This window comes from Artemia sp. Qi Xiang Cuo, chromosome 11 (assembly GCF_049724085.1).
Source record: "Artemia sp. Qi Xiang Cuo chromosome 11, ASM4972408v1, whole genome shotgun sequence".
In the NCBI taxonomy this organism is placed as follows: Eukaryota; Metazoa; Arthropoda; class Branchiopoda; order Anostraca; family Artemiidae; genus Artemia; species Artemia sp. Qi Xiang Cuo.
In genome coordinates this window covers 47,262,491-47,279,594 of record NC_142804.1, presented here as the reverse complement: position 1 = coordinate 47,279,594, position 17,104 = coordinate 47,262,491, and the positions used below count along the sequence as shown (strand labels likewise).

Sequence of the window (17,104 nt, the reverse complement as noted above, 5' to 3'; positions counted from 1 at the left end):
TGCAAAATGTGTTACCTGCAATTATTCTGCATATTATGAAGTAAGAATTTTTTTCTAATTTCACATTGTCCAAATACTTTACCTCCCCCCCCCCTAATATGCACATATATAGCCCAAATTGCATAAGTCTCATGTATTCTGTCACCCTTCACTTTTTTCATTGAGCATAAGCTAATTGTCTTTTAATACAGACAGATGAAAAACCGGTTCTAGGTTTGTTCTTGAGTTTTACACAGCGTAATTCTTGAGTGGGATCAATCTTTATTTAAATTAAAGCCGTTTTTCTCTTTTTCATTTTTGTAAATGAAAATGCAGTGTGGTCTAAGAAATAATTTTCTTTCTTTAGAAAGAATGTTTTTCGAATACCCCGAAGACGGCTAGCCTACTCGAGTCAACTATATCGCGCAAGCATCCGTGACGGGGAAAAACTGGCAATTTGATTTTAAAACAGGCATTTCATATTTACAGCTAAACAAGTAAAAAATATCAGGCACCAGAAACTCCTGATCCCTCATTTCTTTCTTTTTTTCATTCTTACTTCAAAATATTTCCTTACCCAAAGTCGTCGGCTCCTTATATCGCAATCAAATCTCCGCTAAAATCTCGTACTTTGGCGAAATGTCAAGTCTAGATGTTAAACGAGAATGAATTTCATTGGTTGGCATGGATTCGCCCTATATTTTGCTTTTGACCAATAAACTGCGCCGGGTGAAACCTATTGAACATGACCAAAGTTGCAAATAGCGCCACCATAGCAGAATAATATGAATGGGCCCGAATCCAAACATAAACGTTAAGGACTAGATATCTTCGCCACCAGCATTTGTGTTAACGTAGGTGTCTCTGTTAGCACTGTTACATTTAGAAAAGAAATATTTTTTATTATCCTCAAATAGTGAATTCCTAGCTTTCTCCTCTTTTTTAATGCATGTAATCTCGCCTACTGAGAAGGTGGAGCTACTCTAAAATGGCGGATATTTTTAGGTCAGCCACAGATAGCTGGTTTTCACCATCATCTGTAAGTTCAGCAATGGATTCCACAGGGTTTGTAGGGAAAACAATTACAGTTGGAAACCAAGCATACAGAGTCTCTAAATTAATTGCTGAAGGTAAGTTTGTCTCTTTTATTGCGTTATCATACAGATTAATGCAGTTATTGCAATGTTGATTTGGAAGCTATAGACAGTTGAACACACTATTCTACCTTTTCATAAGCACTGCTAGCCTAGCCAAGGTCTACATTAGAAAGTTACCTAGTAGCCTAAATATCTAGTGGCTCCACTTTCCACAAGGGAATATTAGCCAAAAAAATTCTAGTAACTACATTATAGTATTTTTAAATATTACTTGTATAATTCCTGAAAAGCCTAGGCTATGCTTTATTTCAGTTGACAGTAGGTTTCTACTTTACATTCAGTAGGTCTAGGCTGGACATCTGCCATATGGCTAATATGGGAATAAAGTTCATTTGTGAAGCAAATGGATATTATAGGCTATTTAGATTGAGGGTGTAATTCTAGGTGTATAGGCCTATTTGCACATTGGGGGGGGGGGTATATATTCTTAGAATATACAGGTCCTAAGAAATTTGTGAATTTCTTGGAAAAGCAAGTAAAGAAGTGAATATTAAGGCTATCCCCCTGCTAAGGGTGTTAACTAGGATTATTCTGCATATTATGGAGGAAAGATTGTTTTCTTAATATGTATCCTTATATCTAGCAGAGCTCTTGGTCTTCCAATACTGGTTGGCAAATTGGCTATTTTGAAGGTTTGTATATATATACACTGTAGGTATCCTGTCTAGGCTCTAGCTTATTAGGCCTATATGCCTTATTAATTTCAGTAGATACAGCCTATAGTGGCTAGCCACTTCTGAGGTAGCCTAAACATGCAAAACAAATAAAAGTCTAGTAAACATATATAGCCTATTAACAGATTATTCAGATAGTCAAAACAGCCCATAGTAACCAAAAGCTATTTCATTTTCAAAAGCTATTATTTTCATTTCCAGGGATTCCTGGAGAAAGGAATTCCTGTGGACCTGATTTTACTGGACCTAGCCAAGGCTTTTGACAAGGTACCACACAACCACCTCAGATTGAAACTTTTGGCAGCAGGTACCCACATGGGCACAATTGATTGGGTCATGCACTTTCTGACTGGTTAGACTCAGCAGGTTCAACTCTTCACAGCTAATGGTGACAAGGTTTTCTCAGAAACATGGGATGTTGTAAGCAGAGTTCCCCAAGGTACTGTTTAGGGCCCTACCCTATTCCTCATATACATCAACAATATGGTGAACAGAACAGAAAACAACATCACTCTCTATGCCAACAACTCCAAGCTTTTTGGGCCTGCAAATCAACAAAGTCTGCAGTGTGACCTTCATAAAATCTAAACCTGGGCACAAGATTGGCTACTCAAATTTAACACATCAAAGTGCAGTGTCCTTCACTTTGGAAGCAACAACACCTGTCACCAGTACAACATGTCCAATCCCAATTCACTGGCTGATTTAGTACTAAAGACAAGTCCCAAAGAAAGAGATCTAGAAGTGCTGATATATGAACAATTGAAGTTCCACTGCCACTGGCAACAAGCAGTTTCAAAAGCAAATTCAAGCCTCAGTCTCCTCAAATGCACCATAACCAGCTGTTCCTGTACAGTCTTTCTAAGGCTCTATAAGGGTATAGATAGGCCTATATTGCATTTAGGTGCATATATCACCTCCCCTTCCTATAAGAATGATACCAGTCTAATTGAAGGAGTTCAGAGGCATGCCACAAAGTGCATAGCTGGACTACATGATCTGCCTTACAACAAGAGACTGGAATGCATGCAGCTGCCAACACTTGTCTTCAGATGCTGCCATTGGGATATGATTTTGACCTACAAGTATAATGCACAACCAAATAACCCCCCTTTTACCAAACATTCAAGTCAGCACCATTCAAAAGGAAACTCACAAAAGCTGTCAAAATGTTCTGTCAATACACAAACGTGGCAACACTTCTTCTCCAAGCATGTTGTCAAAAATTGGAATAGCCTTCAAGCTGAAACGGCAACTGCACCCATGGCTGTGTCCTTCATCAAGTCCAGACTGGACAAGGAATGGAATGAAAAGCCATGGAAATATGAGTGGGACTGTCCATCCCACTCAACTACCAACTGATGCCAACTTCATCATAATGAGTGGCTTGCTAGGAGGCTGGTGCTGCTTTGGGCTTAAATTGCATCCCTCCTGCAGACCTCTCTTATGACATGTCACTGGGCCTTAACACAGTGACAAAATTTTGCCATCAATGACCCGGAGCACAACAGATCCTGTATGGACCTTAATTGCTCTGAAGTGCAAATTAAGGTAATTTGTCCCCACAAAAAAAGATGTCAGTTTTGCTGTGATGTCTTTTTTGGGAGGCTTCAGACTTTTTTTTTAAAATACCCACAATTCCATTTGTTTTCAAAGTAACACTTCACTATTAAGACAAAGGAAAATAACAATTACCATTCCTGAATCAGCTTCAAACAGTATTTTCTTTTTCTCGCTTGACAGTTCTTTTTAGAAACATGTTTTTAAACTTCTGGTTACTATAGACTGTTTGACCTTTTAGGGCCTCATTAAGGCTCAAAATATAACCCCCCCCCCCCAGAAATAATTACTAGATTACATAAAAGCATCAAGTAATATATTAACTTTCATCCTAGCTAAATTATGTTCTGCACTAATCCAGCATTGATTCTTTAATCAAAAATAACAACAGGCAACAATGCTGGGAGGGTATTGGTTTTCGTCAGTCTTTAGTTTAGAATGGCATGACCTCTCTTCTCCTGTTTACAACTGTTGAGAGTGTCAGTTTAGCTAGTCTTATGGCATAAGAGAATTTCAACAAGTCAAATACCAACTCAGTAGGACATCTTCCTTAAAAGATAGAGAGGCTAGAGACATTCCAACTCCAAGCTTTGGCTGGTCTATCCCTTTGTACTGAAGACTAATTACTTTGGGTTATTAAGTGGAAAGGGTTCAGTTGATCAACCCAAGAGTTGAACTAGCACCAGCAGCAGACTCCTTAGTATAGATTTTGAATTTTAATTCATTGTCAATTATGACCCCAAGATCTCACCATTTACAGAAGAAATTAGATAGCAACAAAGTGAAGAAAAGTAAGTGACAAGGATTTTTTTGCCAAAATGAATGACATGGCAATTGGCAACTTTAAATTTAAGAAACCCAGCCTCAGTCTGTTGACCATTGCAGGTCCAGATTATTCTATAAAAAAGGGTTAGATCTTCACATGAGGAGCTTGTCCAAGAAGTTTGAGCTGTTGATATAGAGTGTCAGCTTACTGCTGATGGTAGAAGGATCATCATTAATAAAGACATTAAGCAGTATAGAACCCAATATACTTCCCTATAGCACTTCACCTAATAATTGTTTTAAAGAGGAAACAATATGGTTACCAGAGTCATCAACAGCCAAACATACTGAGATTACAGGTGAAGAAAATCAAAGTTCCAGGGCAGGGATTTCACTTCAAGCTTGACTGTAAGAAGCTTCAGAAAAGTCAAGCAGAATTAAGTCAGCTAGCACCTCTGTATCAATTAACTTAAATCATATGATTCCAGGAGATGGTTATCAACAGATCTTCCAGAATGAAAACCATAGCAAGGCTCTTTCTACCCTTCTTAAATATGGAAGTAATATCATCATTTTTATAGTCAAGTGGTAGTTTAGAAAGATTTAGTGATCAGTTAAATAGGGAAGAAAGCGGTTGGGAAAAGGCTGCTCAGTATTCATCCAAGATACAAGGATGAATGTAGTCAGGGTTAGCAGATTTTACCTTAATTTGTACTTCAGAGTGAAATAAGGTTCATGCTGGATCTATTCTGCTCTGTGTCAACAATGGTAATTTAGAATGTCACTATGTTATGGGCCCATTGATGTTGCATTAGTTGGCAGCTGAGAGGGATGGACTATCCCACCTATATTCCCGTGGCTTTGTGTTCTAGTCTTTGTCAAATCTTGACTTAAAGGAGGCACTAGTGGGAGCAGTCATGGTTTTGTCTTGAAGGTTGTTCAAGTTGTTGAAAATACACTCAGTAAAAAAGTTTTTCCACATTCTGGTCTTCACTCTTTGCTTTGCTAGCTTTTGTGAGTATCTCTAGTGTTGTGTTGACCTGTATGTTTCATGAGGAGGGTGTTGTTTGGTTGACTATTATATTTGTAGGTCAGCATCATATCACATCTGCAATGTCTGAAGACCAGTGTTGGTAGTTTTGGGTGCTCCAGTCTCTTATCATATGGCATATTTTGCAGACCTGTGATGCATTTGGTGGCATGTCTTTGAACTCCTGTTCAAAGACATGTCAGTTATTCTGGTGTCATGCATGTAGGAGGGGGAGGTCAGACAGGTTCCTAAATCCAAGAACGGCCTAACAATAGCCTTATAAAGTCTCAGAAACACAGTACGGGAGTGGCTGGTGATAGTGCATTTCAGCAGACTTAGATTTGAGTTAGCTTTCAACACTGCTTGTTGCCAATGCTGGTGGAAGTTCAGTTGCTCATCAACAAGTACTCTCAAGTCTCATTCTTCACAAGTAGTTTGTAACTGAATAGCAGACTGCAACTTCTGGTCATGCATGGTATACTGGTGGTGAGGATTGCTTTTGCCAAAGGACACTGTTTTTATTAATGTTGAACTCAACCAGCCATTCACTTGTCCACTTGTGGATTCTCTGGAGGTCTGATTGCAGGCCTAGTTGAACAGCTGGTCCAAAAAGCTTGGAGTCATCAGTGTAAAGTGTGATGTTATTTGTGACTTCCTTTGTCATATCATTTATGTAAATGAGGAAGAGGGTGGGGCCTAGGATAGTACCCTGAGGAACTCCACTGACAATGTCACATGGTTTGGAGAACACTTTATCACCATTATTGGTGAAAAGTTGGACCTGCTGCTCTTGGTCTTTCAAGAAATTCATCACCCATTCTACTACATTATTGTGGATGCCAACTGCCAGTAATTTGGTCCTAAGGTGTCTGTGGGGCACCTTGTCAAATGCTTTGGCAAGGTCAAACAAAATAAGGGTCAACAGGTAATCCCCACTCCAGAAGGTCAGTGATGATATTCTAGGTTTCAAGTAAGTTGGTCTGAACTGACTTCCCCAGAAGGAAGCTGTGCTGGTCTGGTGACAGTATACTGTTGGACAGAAGATGTCTTAGAATTTTGGTGTTTGCAATGCATTCCAGGATTTTCACTACAGGTGAGGTTAAGCTGATTGGCCAATAATTATCTGCATTTGTCTTGTCACCTTTCTTGATTATTGGTGTAATGTTAGAGCACTTCCAATCCAAAGGCACAGTCTGAGTCAAGGGACTTCTGGAATATTTGACATAATGGAGTCAATATCTCATTAGCCAGTTCTTTTAGGAGCCCTGGGTGAATATTATCTGGCCCTGCTGACTGATTAACATCTAGCACTTGAAGTTGCTTTGTGACAGACCCCAGAGTAATCATGATAGGTGGCATAAGGTTTGGTACACCATATGCTGGACTGTTGGGGAGAGGACCATCAGGTTCATTAGTAAACACTGATGCAAATTACTTGTTGAATAACTCAGCAACTTTTCACATGTCAGTAATTTCCATGCCATCAGATTTCATTAGTTTCTTTATTGAATGTCCACTATGGTCTTTGCTGGACACATAGTTCCAAAACCTTTTGGGGTTTCTCTTGCTATCATCTGCAAGCTTGGACTCTCTGGAGGAGTGATCAGCACTTTTCAAACTAAAGTCAGCATTCTGTCTCGCCATCACCATATTTGTTCACATAATGCTCTTGGTTTGGCTTATATAGAAGATACTTGGCAGCATAAAATGAGTAAAGAATCAACTTATTCAAGCCTGGTATGCTTTTCTCTTCATGGCTCTGCATTTCTATGAATGCATTTGAGCAAGCTGCATCTTAAAAGTGCCAAATCAACCTTAAAGTCCATTTTCTAGTCCTTGAAGCAAATCTTTAGTAGCTGATCTTGTGATCAGCCGTTTTGAACCCATTCATGAACTTGCTATAATCTGGTACTGCTCTTTGGCAAGAAATAGTAACCCTTCTTTTTTTGTCCCACCTATCCATTATTGTCTTCTTCTCTATGGCCCTACAATTTTATCTGAAGATCATAATTTGTCTATCATGCTATTCAGTGATTGCAAGCTTTTTGTCTTCTCTGAGAAAGGCTACACTTGACCCTCTGCCTTTCTTCTTCATGTTTTTTTCTGACTTAAAAACAACTGCCTCACCTCCAAGTCTGTTTTTCATTATTGTACTGGTTGTATTTATTTGAAGATTGCCAAGCAGATTATAGTCAGGGAGCCACTTGCTGAAAATGTGGCTAGTAGGGGATCAGTGAGCAGCAGAAGGTTTGACAATGGAATACAAGGTAATCTATAGTGCTGATTATGAATATAAGCATTATATACTTGGGCAGGGGGTGCTAGTCTTTGAAAAAATCATGTTTTTTTTCTCTGAAATAATATGTTTTGCACAAAGTTCCAACAATGATCATGCAGCCCATTATAATCAATACTACTAATTATGAGTGCTGTGCAATGCTGATGAACTTGAAACATGCAATTTTGTTCTTTTTATTCAAAGAAAAAAAAAAATAAAAAAATGTAATTTACTTAGTGAGAAACATATCTTGAAGAGATACTAGCTCAATGTATGAAATTTTTCCACCTGAATCTGAATTATAGATAAAAGAAACTGTTAAAATTACAGAACTAGAAATATTGATTATTGAGCATAAAAGAAGCATTCAAAGATTTCTCACCACAGCCACCAAGTAAATCACACAGTCTATTCCTGCACATGAGCAATACTTTGTACAGCACTTGCACAAGCAGTATTCAGGGGCCACACAATCTGAGAATGCTTTAAGGGTGGACACCACTGGCCTAACCTCACCATACTGGAGCCAGCCAGCCAAACTGTATGGGATCTAAAAACTGAGGCTTTGGTTGATTCACTTGTAAAAAGACGTCTAACTGGAGGTAAGCATGCTTAGCATGGTACTCAAAAGCAGTATCAGATGGTGGCAAGTGAAATCAAGGAAAATTGAGAAAACAAAATCAAAAGAAATCAGGGTTGTCTAATGCAAAGTGTGCAAACTAGTCTTTCTTGAATCCATTTGGAATGTAGACTCCAGCTTGGTTTATTGCCTCTTCAATGGAAACAGCTTTGCTGGTTAGTATCCTCTGCAATGTTGTAAAGCTTACTGCATAGCCCAGCCTGTTTAGAAGAAGAAAGAGAGCTTTGCTTCTGATCTTGTAGTGCAAATGGACAGAGAGTGCAATATGTTTGAGAGTTGTAAGCCCCCTGGGACTAAAAACAATGTCTTGGGTTAAATTCAGAGCCTTCTCTATTGTACATTCATCCATACTGTACTTAGTTTCACTGTCTACAGGGGGATCTGACTGACCAAAAACGTTATTATGTTATAGAGTAAAGGTGGAGCTAGACTATCTGCTGTATCATAAGTCAAATTAATGCTACCTTTTCCTTCTCTGAATTTTTTCACATTTTCTATTAATTGAGTCTAGGCTTTAATAATTAAATAAAAGAAGCCTTTTCTTCCCTCCATCTCAAATACATCACTTAGTCTACTAGGACCAGAACTTGTTGGCCCTGAAGACTAAAAACCTTAGTGAAGTTCTATGTTCATTTTCTTTGTCATCATTTTGCATGCAAATGTACAAACTGCCACCAAATTTGTCATCACTTAATGTCACTAATTCAGGGGATTGTCCAAGAACATCAGGGCCTATCACGTTCAAATCTGAGCAGTCACTATCAGCATCATCTGAATCTATTAGAACATCACTGTATTCAAATTCTCTAATCATTGCCTTCACTTGTGCGGCCATAAGACAAGGAGAAACTGTTCATTTTAGACAATAAAATGTGCCTTTTTGAGACTCAACAAACTTAATAAGTTGGTTTCCTAAATGTTTGCCTAAATTTCTCTTAAGCCAAAGTGCTCTGTTCTTCTGCCAAACAAGTCCATTTTGATCAAAACCTTTGAGCTTTTCTTTCTAATCTGAAATGTGGTATGTTCTTCCTTCCTAGAGCTTGGACTCAATCCCCTCTAGGAACTATTTTAGTAGGGTTTTGTTCAAATCAGGCAAATTATCACATTTTGGCTTTGTAGCTATAAATTTGTCAATGCACTTTTTGTGGTATTTTGCCTCAGCCGCCATTAGATCAATCCCACTGACTCTGCTAAATACTTCTGGCAGTGTGTTCCAAAGGAGATTTGCTTTCGACATAATAGCTTCACTACAGGAAAAGCTTTTTACATTGATAATCTTAAGAGAGTTTTTTTATTACTCCCTGATTTAGAGCAAAACAAGGAACGGTTTTGTATGAGAAGGAAATAGCTGCTGCCTCTAAATGAACATTTTTTTTTTGGTAGTGTTGACATTCCCAGAGTTTGTGGATTGCCCTGAAACAGAATATTCTTTGCTGAGGGCATACATAAGCTGGCAGTGATAGCTGCTATGCCATTTTAGGTTTTTCAGTAAAAAGCTCTCTTGATGCTTCAGTCAGCAATCTTCTGTATTTGGCATCGCCAGTTGCCTCCAGTGTTTCAAGTAGCTTCTTAGAGCTCTTAATGAATGATATACTCTTTTCTCTCATCTTGGCAAAGAAAGCACAAAGAAAAATCTGTTTTTCTGATTTTTTGCAGACTTTCTAAAAATTCCAACCTTTCTCTGTAGTTTATTCATCTGAAAGAATCAGTCAATGAGGAACTTGATGATCTTACATAGTCATTGTTATAGCAGAGCAAACAGTGCTTGGGGAAACAATTTGTTTGCAATTTAGGAAGCCTTCTCAACATCCAAGAACATTTTCTTACAATGAATTAAAAAAAATATCATGATGTGATGCCCACTATGATGTCACATACATAAGCAAACACAGAACTTAATGTTAACTATTGCAGCTAAGACATTTCTAGACACCAGGAAATACTATTCTGGACCCTTCCAGTTCATTCATTATATATAAAAAAAAAACAGAATCATATTTCATAATGCTGAAAATTAGAAGACTCAGATCCTGATTTGCACAATATTGCTTTATTGGGAAACTAAGATCAAATATAGCAGAATAATGTTCTTATTACTGGTATGTTTCTATTATTTGGCACTCTTCATGACTGGATAATTTCTCCACTTCAAACCTTTTTTTTCTTTACTTAAAAATTGTTTGCATGATTTGACTTTGTTGTCAAACTTTGGTAGTTTTATTCCAAAGAAAAAGGAGTAGTGACATCCTTGGATCCAAATAGAAGTACTCAAGATAAGAGTGTAATTTGTTTTTGCCAACTTCCCCCCTCCCTCTGTAAAAGTTCTTGACTTTAGATATAAGAATCTGTTGCATTTTCAAATATAAGAATCTGTTATAAATTGCTTGTAGCCAGTTGCCTATGATGAAATAAGCATCTGGCAATTTACAAAGCAAGAAAACAATACATTACAACTGGTTTGGAGAAGTCACTGGCAATTAAAATTGTAGCTATTAACAATAGCTGCATTTTCAAGCACCAGAATGACACCTATGACCAGCTGTCAGTGATGGCTTGGATCCCATTTTCATCTACAAGTTGCTTTTAGTTAGTTAACAGTAACCAGTATACTGAAAACAGCTTTAAATATTTTCAAATCTGCTACTCATACAAATTTACCAATTTAAAGAGGAAATGGTTGTTAAAATTGGATGCAGAATGGAATTCTGAATCTAATAGTGTTAATTTGGTAGCTATCTCATTATAGTCTAATATTCCAAATTAATCCAAAAATCAACTGGTTCCCAAGTCTGGCAACTGTAAATATGGTTAATAATCCCTTCAGTTCCATAGAAAGTAGAAAAAGAGTCAGATTTTAGAGTAAAGAGAATGGATAAGAGGAGATTGAAAAATATTAGAGGAAAAAACCTGATTAAGGGAAGAGTTGTAGCCCTGAGTAAGTCTATGCATGCAAATGATTGTAAGAATAAACACAGAAGGTCAAATCAAAATCCTTTGAACTTTGAGTGATGAATGTTTCATAATTATCACACGTAAAACTTACCTTCAGTAATTGTACCTCTTGCACCAGGCTCTATTTAACTAGGCCTAGCAGCAGCATGCTCAATCATAATTATATTCTATTGCTTTGCTGGATTTTTTCTATTCAGCTAAGGTCACAGAGATCTATCAGGACATGTGTATTTGTGCTGGATACATGCCTCTGGTTATCCAAGCTAAAAATTGGGTCAGTCTGCTTCTTTGCTTAGGCTATAGTTCGAAAAATAATGCGTTAGAGAGTTTCTTGATCCCACATTTTGTAGAATGATAAGTTTTGTACCAAGTCCATTAATAAAAGATATGTATATATATATATATATATATATATATATATATATATATATATATATATATATATATATATATATATATATATATATATATATATATATATATATATATATATATATATATATATATATATATATATATATATATATATATATATATATAATATATATATATATATATATATATATATATACTATATATATATATATATATATATATATATATATATATATATATATATATATATACATATATATATACATATATCATACATATATATACATATATATATACATATATATATATATATACATATATACATATATATACATATATATACATATATATACATATATATACATATATATACATATATATACATATATATACATATATATACATATATATACATATATATACATATATATACATATATATACATATATATACATATATATGCATATATATACATATATACATATATATGCATATATATACATATATATATACATATAGTGATAGATAGATAGATAGATATATATATATATATATATATATATATATATATATATATATATATATATATATATATATATATATATATATATATATATATATATATATATATATATATATATATATATATATATATATATATATATATATATATATATATATTATTTAGGCTAATTTTCAAGATGAATCAAGATTATTCCCAAATGCTACAAATTCTGTTACCGTAAAATGGTTGCTTTGCACACTTTTCCTGGTTTGTAGTCTGTAACTTTTGAATGGGCCAAGCTTTTGTCTCGTTTTGAATTGCGTTAGTGTATAACACCATCCTGCTTTTGATTACTTTGCTTAAAAGAAATACCAGTCAAAGGGACCTCTTTTTTTGGGGGGGGGGGGCCAAAGACACCCCAGGGCCTGGGGTGACTTCAGCCCAAACCTTTGTAACCCCTTTTGAAGGTGTTTTCCGACTATAGGGGTAATGTGAGTATTTCTGAAAATTTTCTTTGGCCCACGAAACAGTCTTTTAAAAAAACTGTCTTCATTGGACATTTTATTCTTCAAATATATAGAAACTAAGCTACTGATTTGGCACTTTCGAGAAATCACAGATCTTATGTGCTAGACTGGGCGTAGTTTGGTTAAATATTCAAGAAACTCACTATTGGGAAAATCTTTAAAATCAATTTCAAGACTGAAAAGAACTCAACATCAAGAACTAAACCTCATAAATCCCTCAGAAATCTGAGAATTCAAATAATAGTGATCTAGATGATGAACAAGTGTTGAAATGGCAGGTGAGTTTAGTGACTTGAGAAGGTCCAGGTGTCAGTACCAGATCTAATCCACTTCTTCTGGTCACTTCCACTTCTTCACTCCAGCCATAGCCATTGTTTTTATCTTTAGTCTTTTTTTTCTTGGGATCAAGCTGAGTAACTTCTCCTGGGAACCTCTCTTCATATTCAAACTGGACAAAATTGCCTGGTTTGAGATGGTTGTAGATCTCAAAGTGACTTTTCACGTGGAAGCTGAGTCTCTTGCTCTCCTTCATCTTCAGACGAATTTGAGCTTTCTGGTTTCTTGCTTCTTTTGGGAGCAATCTTCTTTCCTTTTTGGGCAATAGCTTCCTTTCTCATAGGAACAGATGCACTGTTTCTCTTTCTTTTCAGTCTTACTTGATCAGGGTGAAGTCTATCCTCAAACATCTTTGTCTCGGCTTCTTCTGTTTCCAGATCAGGATCATTGCTTCCTGAAGCTTCGCAACAGAAATCTTCAACAGAGTAGCTTTTGCCAGTAGCTTTTTCAGTCTTACTTGATCAGGGTGAATTCCATCCTCAAACATCTTTGTCTCGGCTTCTTCTGTTTCCAGATCAGGATCATTGCTTCCTGAAGCTTTGCAACAGAAATCTTCAACAGAGTAGCTTGTTCCAGCAGGAAGATCAAGTCGTTTCTTTTTGCTGCCCTTTTGGGTTCGTTGGTTCCATGCATGTCTGTCAGCATGTCAATAACGGTCTTATTGAGAACATCTGCTGAACCATCTGTTGATGATGCCGAAGGCAAACGACCGAGAGCCTTCATTCTGTCCAAAGGTACAATTCCACTTTTAGCAAAGCCAGAGACGAGGTCTTGTGCCCCATTCGCATCCATCAGCGACTCTATCAGCTCCATTAAAAGCCTAGGAAAATGCTCTTTAGGCAACGAAACTTCTTTTCGACCTTCACCACGTGTCTTGAATCTTGTCAGGATCTGCCTCCACTTCACTTTCATAGGCCAAAAGAAGGTCATATCGAGCAGGTGAGTATGATGAGTGGAGTTCGGGATCAACGCTACAAAGCTAATGTTTTCTTGTTCACACTGTCTGACAATGTCCACATCGAAATGCGAGGACAAATTGTTGCCGATTACCACCTTTTTCCTAGGGAGCTTCTTCAACCAGGGCAACAGACTGTGTGTGAATCAATCATGAAAGGAAGCAGCCTCAAACCAGCTGGACTTGGATCTTTTGAATCTACAATCTTTAGGCCCTCCTTGGACCCAAGTATTCCACAATTTCTCGCTTTTGTACGCCACGTAAGGAGGCAGCACTTCTCCTGTTGCCTTACCAGCAAACATTACGGAAATAGCAGATTTCGTCGAGTTCAGTATTCTCTCAGGGTACATACTGCCACATTTCGTCCCTACTTTTTTTATTCCCTGGTTTATCCGCAAGGTTAGTTTCGTTGAAGTTCCACACATTCTCTTATATTCTCTATATATATATATATGCTGACATTTATTCCTTAAAATCTTAATTGATTTTTGATTTTTTAAAATTAGAAAAGTGAAATGTAACAGAATTTTTTTCTGTCAAGTACAAATTATATTCTGGCTTTTAGAAAGCTTGGGGTTTAGAAACCTAATCATATTAATTTTCTGCTCGTTTTGAGTTTGACTCTTATTTATTTTAATTTCTGTTTGTTTTGGGTTTCATTTATTTATTGATACTGATTTGTGGTAGTTGTATTCTTTTTAGATTATTTGATTCTATTTTTGTTCATTTTGGTTTAACGGAGTTCTTTACTTAAAAAAAAGCTTATTTTGTTGAAAAAGTTTTTTTAATCAATTTCTGTTCGTTTTATATTTTGACATAGTCTTTTTCAGGGACCAAGACTGAGCCATTCATCCCTCATCCAACAATCATTCCTTCAATTAGAGCCCTTAGTAAACCTTAGTAATAACTTACAATCCTATTTCCTAATTTCTAGAGATTGTTTTAAGTCCAAAAACCATGTAATGTGACATTTATACCAGTTTCAATAGGAGATCTGTTTCGACATTCAGATTGAATGTATTTCATGAAGATACGCGTCGCCTTTGTGTGTATGGGAGGGGAGGTAGCGTCCCTTTGACACCTTTGAATCTTAAAAATATTGAACACTAGAGCGTCTGATCACCAATCCAATGAGCCCCCTCCGAATTTTATATGACCACGCTTTCTATAAAAACCCTATATGTCCCCACGGTATAACTTTAAACCCTTACCTTGAGGGCTGGGTGTTTGTTATACTCAAAGACATAATTTCCAGATCGTTCTGATACACTGAACAAAATGACCTCAAAATTTTGATTGGAAGTGTTTGGGGAAATTATGGGCGTGTAGGGGGGGGCATTTGCTCTTTGATCACTTTCTACTAATAAAAAATACACTAGTCTTTTCAATTTCCAATCAAATGAGCCCTTTTTGAAACTTCTACGACAAAACTTTCTATAAAAACCTTATATGCCCCAAGGGCATATATTACGACCCTTGCTCTGAGGACTATGGGGGGAAGATTGTCATTCTCAAAGACATAATTTCCGGACCTTTCAACTACGTTGAACAAAATTACCATATCAAAATGTTGATCGGAAAGGTTTGTGGAAATGATGGGACTTGGCGGGGGGCGGGAATTCTCCCTCCGAATACTTTCGACCTTTAAAAAGGGCAATACCCCTTTCAATTTCCAATCGAATGGGCCCTTTTTGAAATTTTTACGACAACGCTTTCCATAAAAAACATTATATGCCCCCAGGGCATAACTTACAACCTTAGCCCTAAGGAATCTGGGGGGGGGGGAGGTTTCATCCTCAAAGAACTAATTTCCAGAACTTTCAACTACGTTCAACAAAATGGCTATCTCAAAGTTTTGAGTGGATGTGTTTGGGGAAAAGTTGGGCGTGAAAGGGGGGATAGTTGCCCTCCAATCAGTTTCGACTATTAAAAAGGGAACTAGCTCTTTGAATTTCCAATCAAATGAGCACTTTTTGAAGTTTCTACGACAAACTTTCTATAAAAAAAACCTTATATGCCCCCAGGGCATAACTTACAACCCTTGCCCTTAGGGCTGGGGGGGGGGGTGGGGGTGGGAGTGTCCTCCTCAAAAGCATAATTTCTATCTGGAAATCAACTACGTTGAACGAAATGGCTTTCTCAAAATTTTGATTGGATGTGTTTGGAGAAATGGTAGGATTGGAATGGGTGTTAGCTGCCTTCCAATCACTTTCGACTATTAAAAAGGGCATTATCCATTCGAATTTCCATTCGAATGAGCCCTTTTTGAAGTTTCTACAACAACTCCTTTGATACGAAGTTCCCTGGTTAAAAAAAAAAGAAAAAAACATTGTTTCAACATCGTTCTTTACTTAGGCAGCGCGCTGCCTATGATAGTTTTTGTTCAACCTGTGAAAAAAGGAAGGTATAAATCATTACCTGAGATAAACAGCAATCCTTTAACACTCTTTTTCCAGGTTTGGGCAAAGTGTGTGACTTTGCCCACGTTTTACGGTATTTCTTTTGTCTATTTTTAAGGATGACAATTGATTATCAAAAGATTAAACAATTTTAGAAAGAAAACATTGAACTTTATTCAATTTCCTTTAAATTGACTTATTGAGCAATTTTGGGTCAGTTTTGAATTTTTTTTTTTTTTATGGATTTTAGGGGAATTTTGGTCATTTGAGACTGATTTCTAGGGAATTTGAAGAAATGGGGATGTAACGCTCATTTGTCGACTATATAACGTTGATTTTCGTATTCAGCATGATCGATTACGTCAGATGGCATTCTCAAACCAGGTAGGAGAGTTTGGGCTAGCCTAAGTACAATACCAGTTGGAAGGGGGTTACGTGGGAGGATCTTTCCATGGGTGAAGAGATTTTTTCCATAAAGGGGGCGCCGGATTTCCTAGTATTATTTAAAAACGGTCAGAAAAAAACAACAACTCAAAGTAAGGAGCAACGGTTTGCCCCCTCGTCAATACCTCATTCTTGATCTTGAAGTCAATGACCTTGACCTCGCGTCAACGACATTGACATTGTTTCAATGACCTTGAAAAATGTCAGGATGTGCTTTGACACTGATAGATTTCAAAGTCAAGTTTTAGGCCTTTAATGCTGACAAGAACAAAAATTTTTAAGCCAACTGGGTTAGATTTGTTTGGTACATACTGCCTTAGCATAGTCTTTCTGTGAAATGAGATCATCAATAGAATAAGTCATGTCCCTTAGAAAGGAGAGGCGGATGGTACAAAAACAGTCAATAATTGTTTGAAGTCATGTTCTATTGTTTTTCTTATTGTCTACAGGTTTTGTTATCCACAAAATTTTTTAGATTGCTTTTAAGAGCAAAAAATGGTTCTTTGCCATACTTTTGGCAATCTGGGA

General features: G+C 36.7%; 1 protein-coding gene and 1 pseudogene across 1 annotated transcript in view; one reads left to right on the top strand and one right to left on the bottom strand.

Annotated features, from left to right (window-relative positions):
- The first annotated feature begins 889 nt into the window (after positions 1-889).
- Positions 890-17,104, top strand: part of aux (cyclin-G-associated kinase) — a 97,086-nt gene continuing 80,871 nt past the window's right edge. The window contains exon 1 of the mRNA XM_089096846.1: positions 890-1,109. Within this exon, the coding sequence (XP_088952972.1) occupies positions 968-1,109 (142 nt within the window). The 5' untranslated portion in view covers positions 890-967. The remainder of the gene's footprint in view (positions 1,110-17,104) is intronic.
- LOC148947055 (uncharacterized) lies at positions 8,124-9,320 on the bottom strand (annotated as a pseudogene).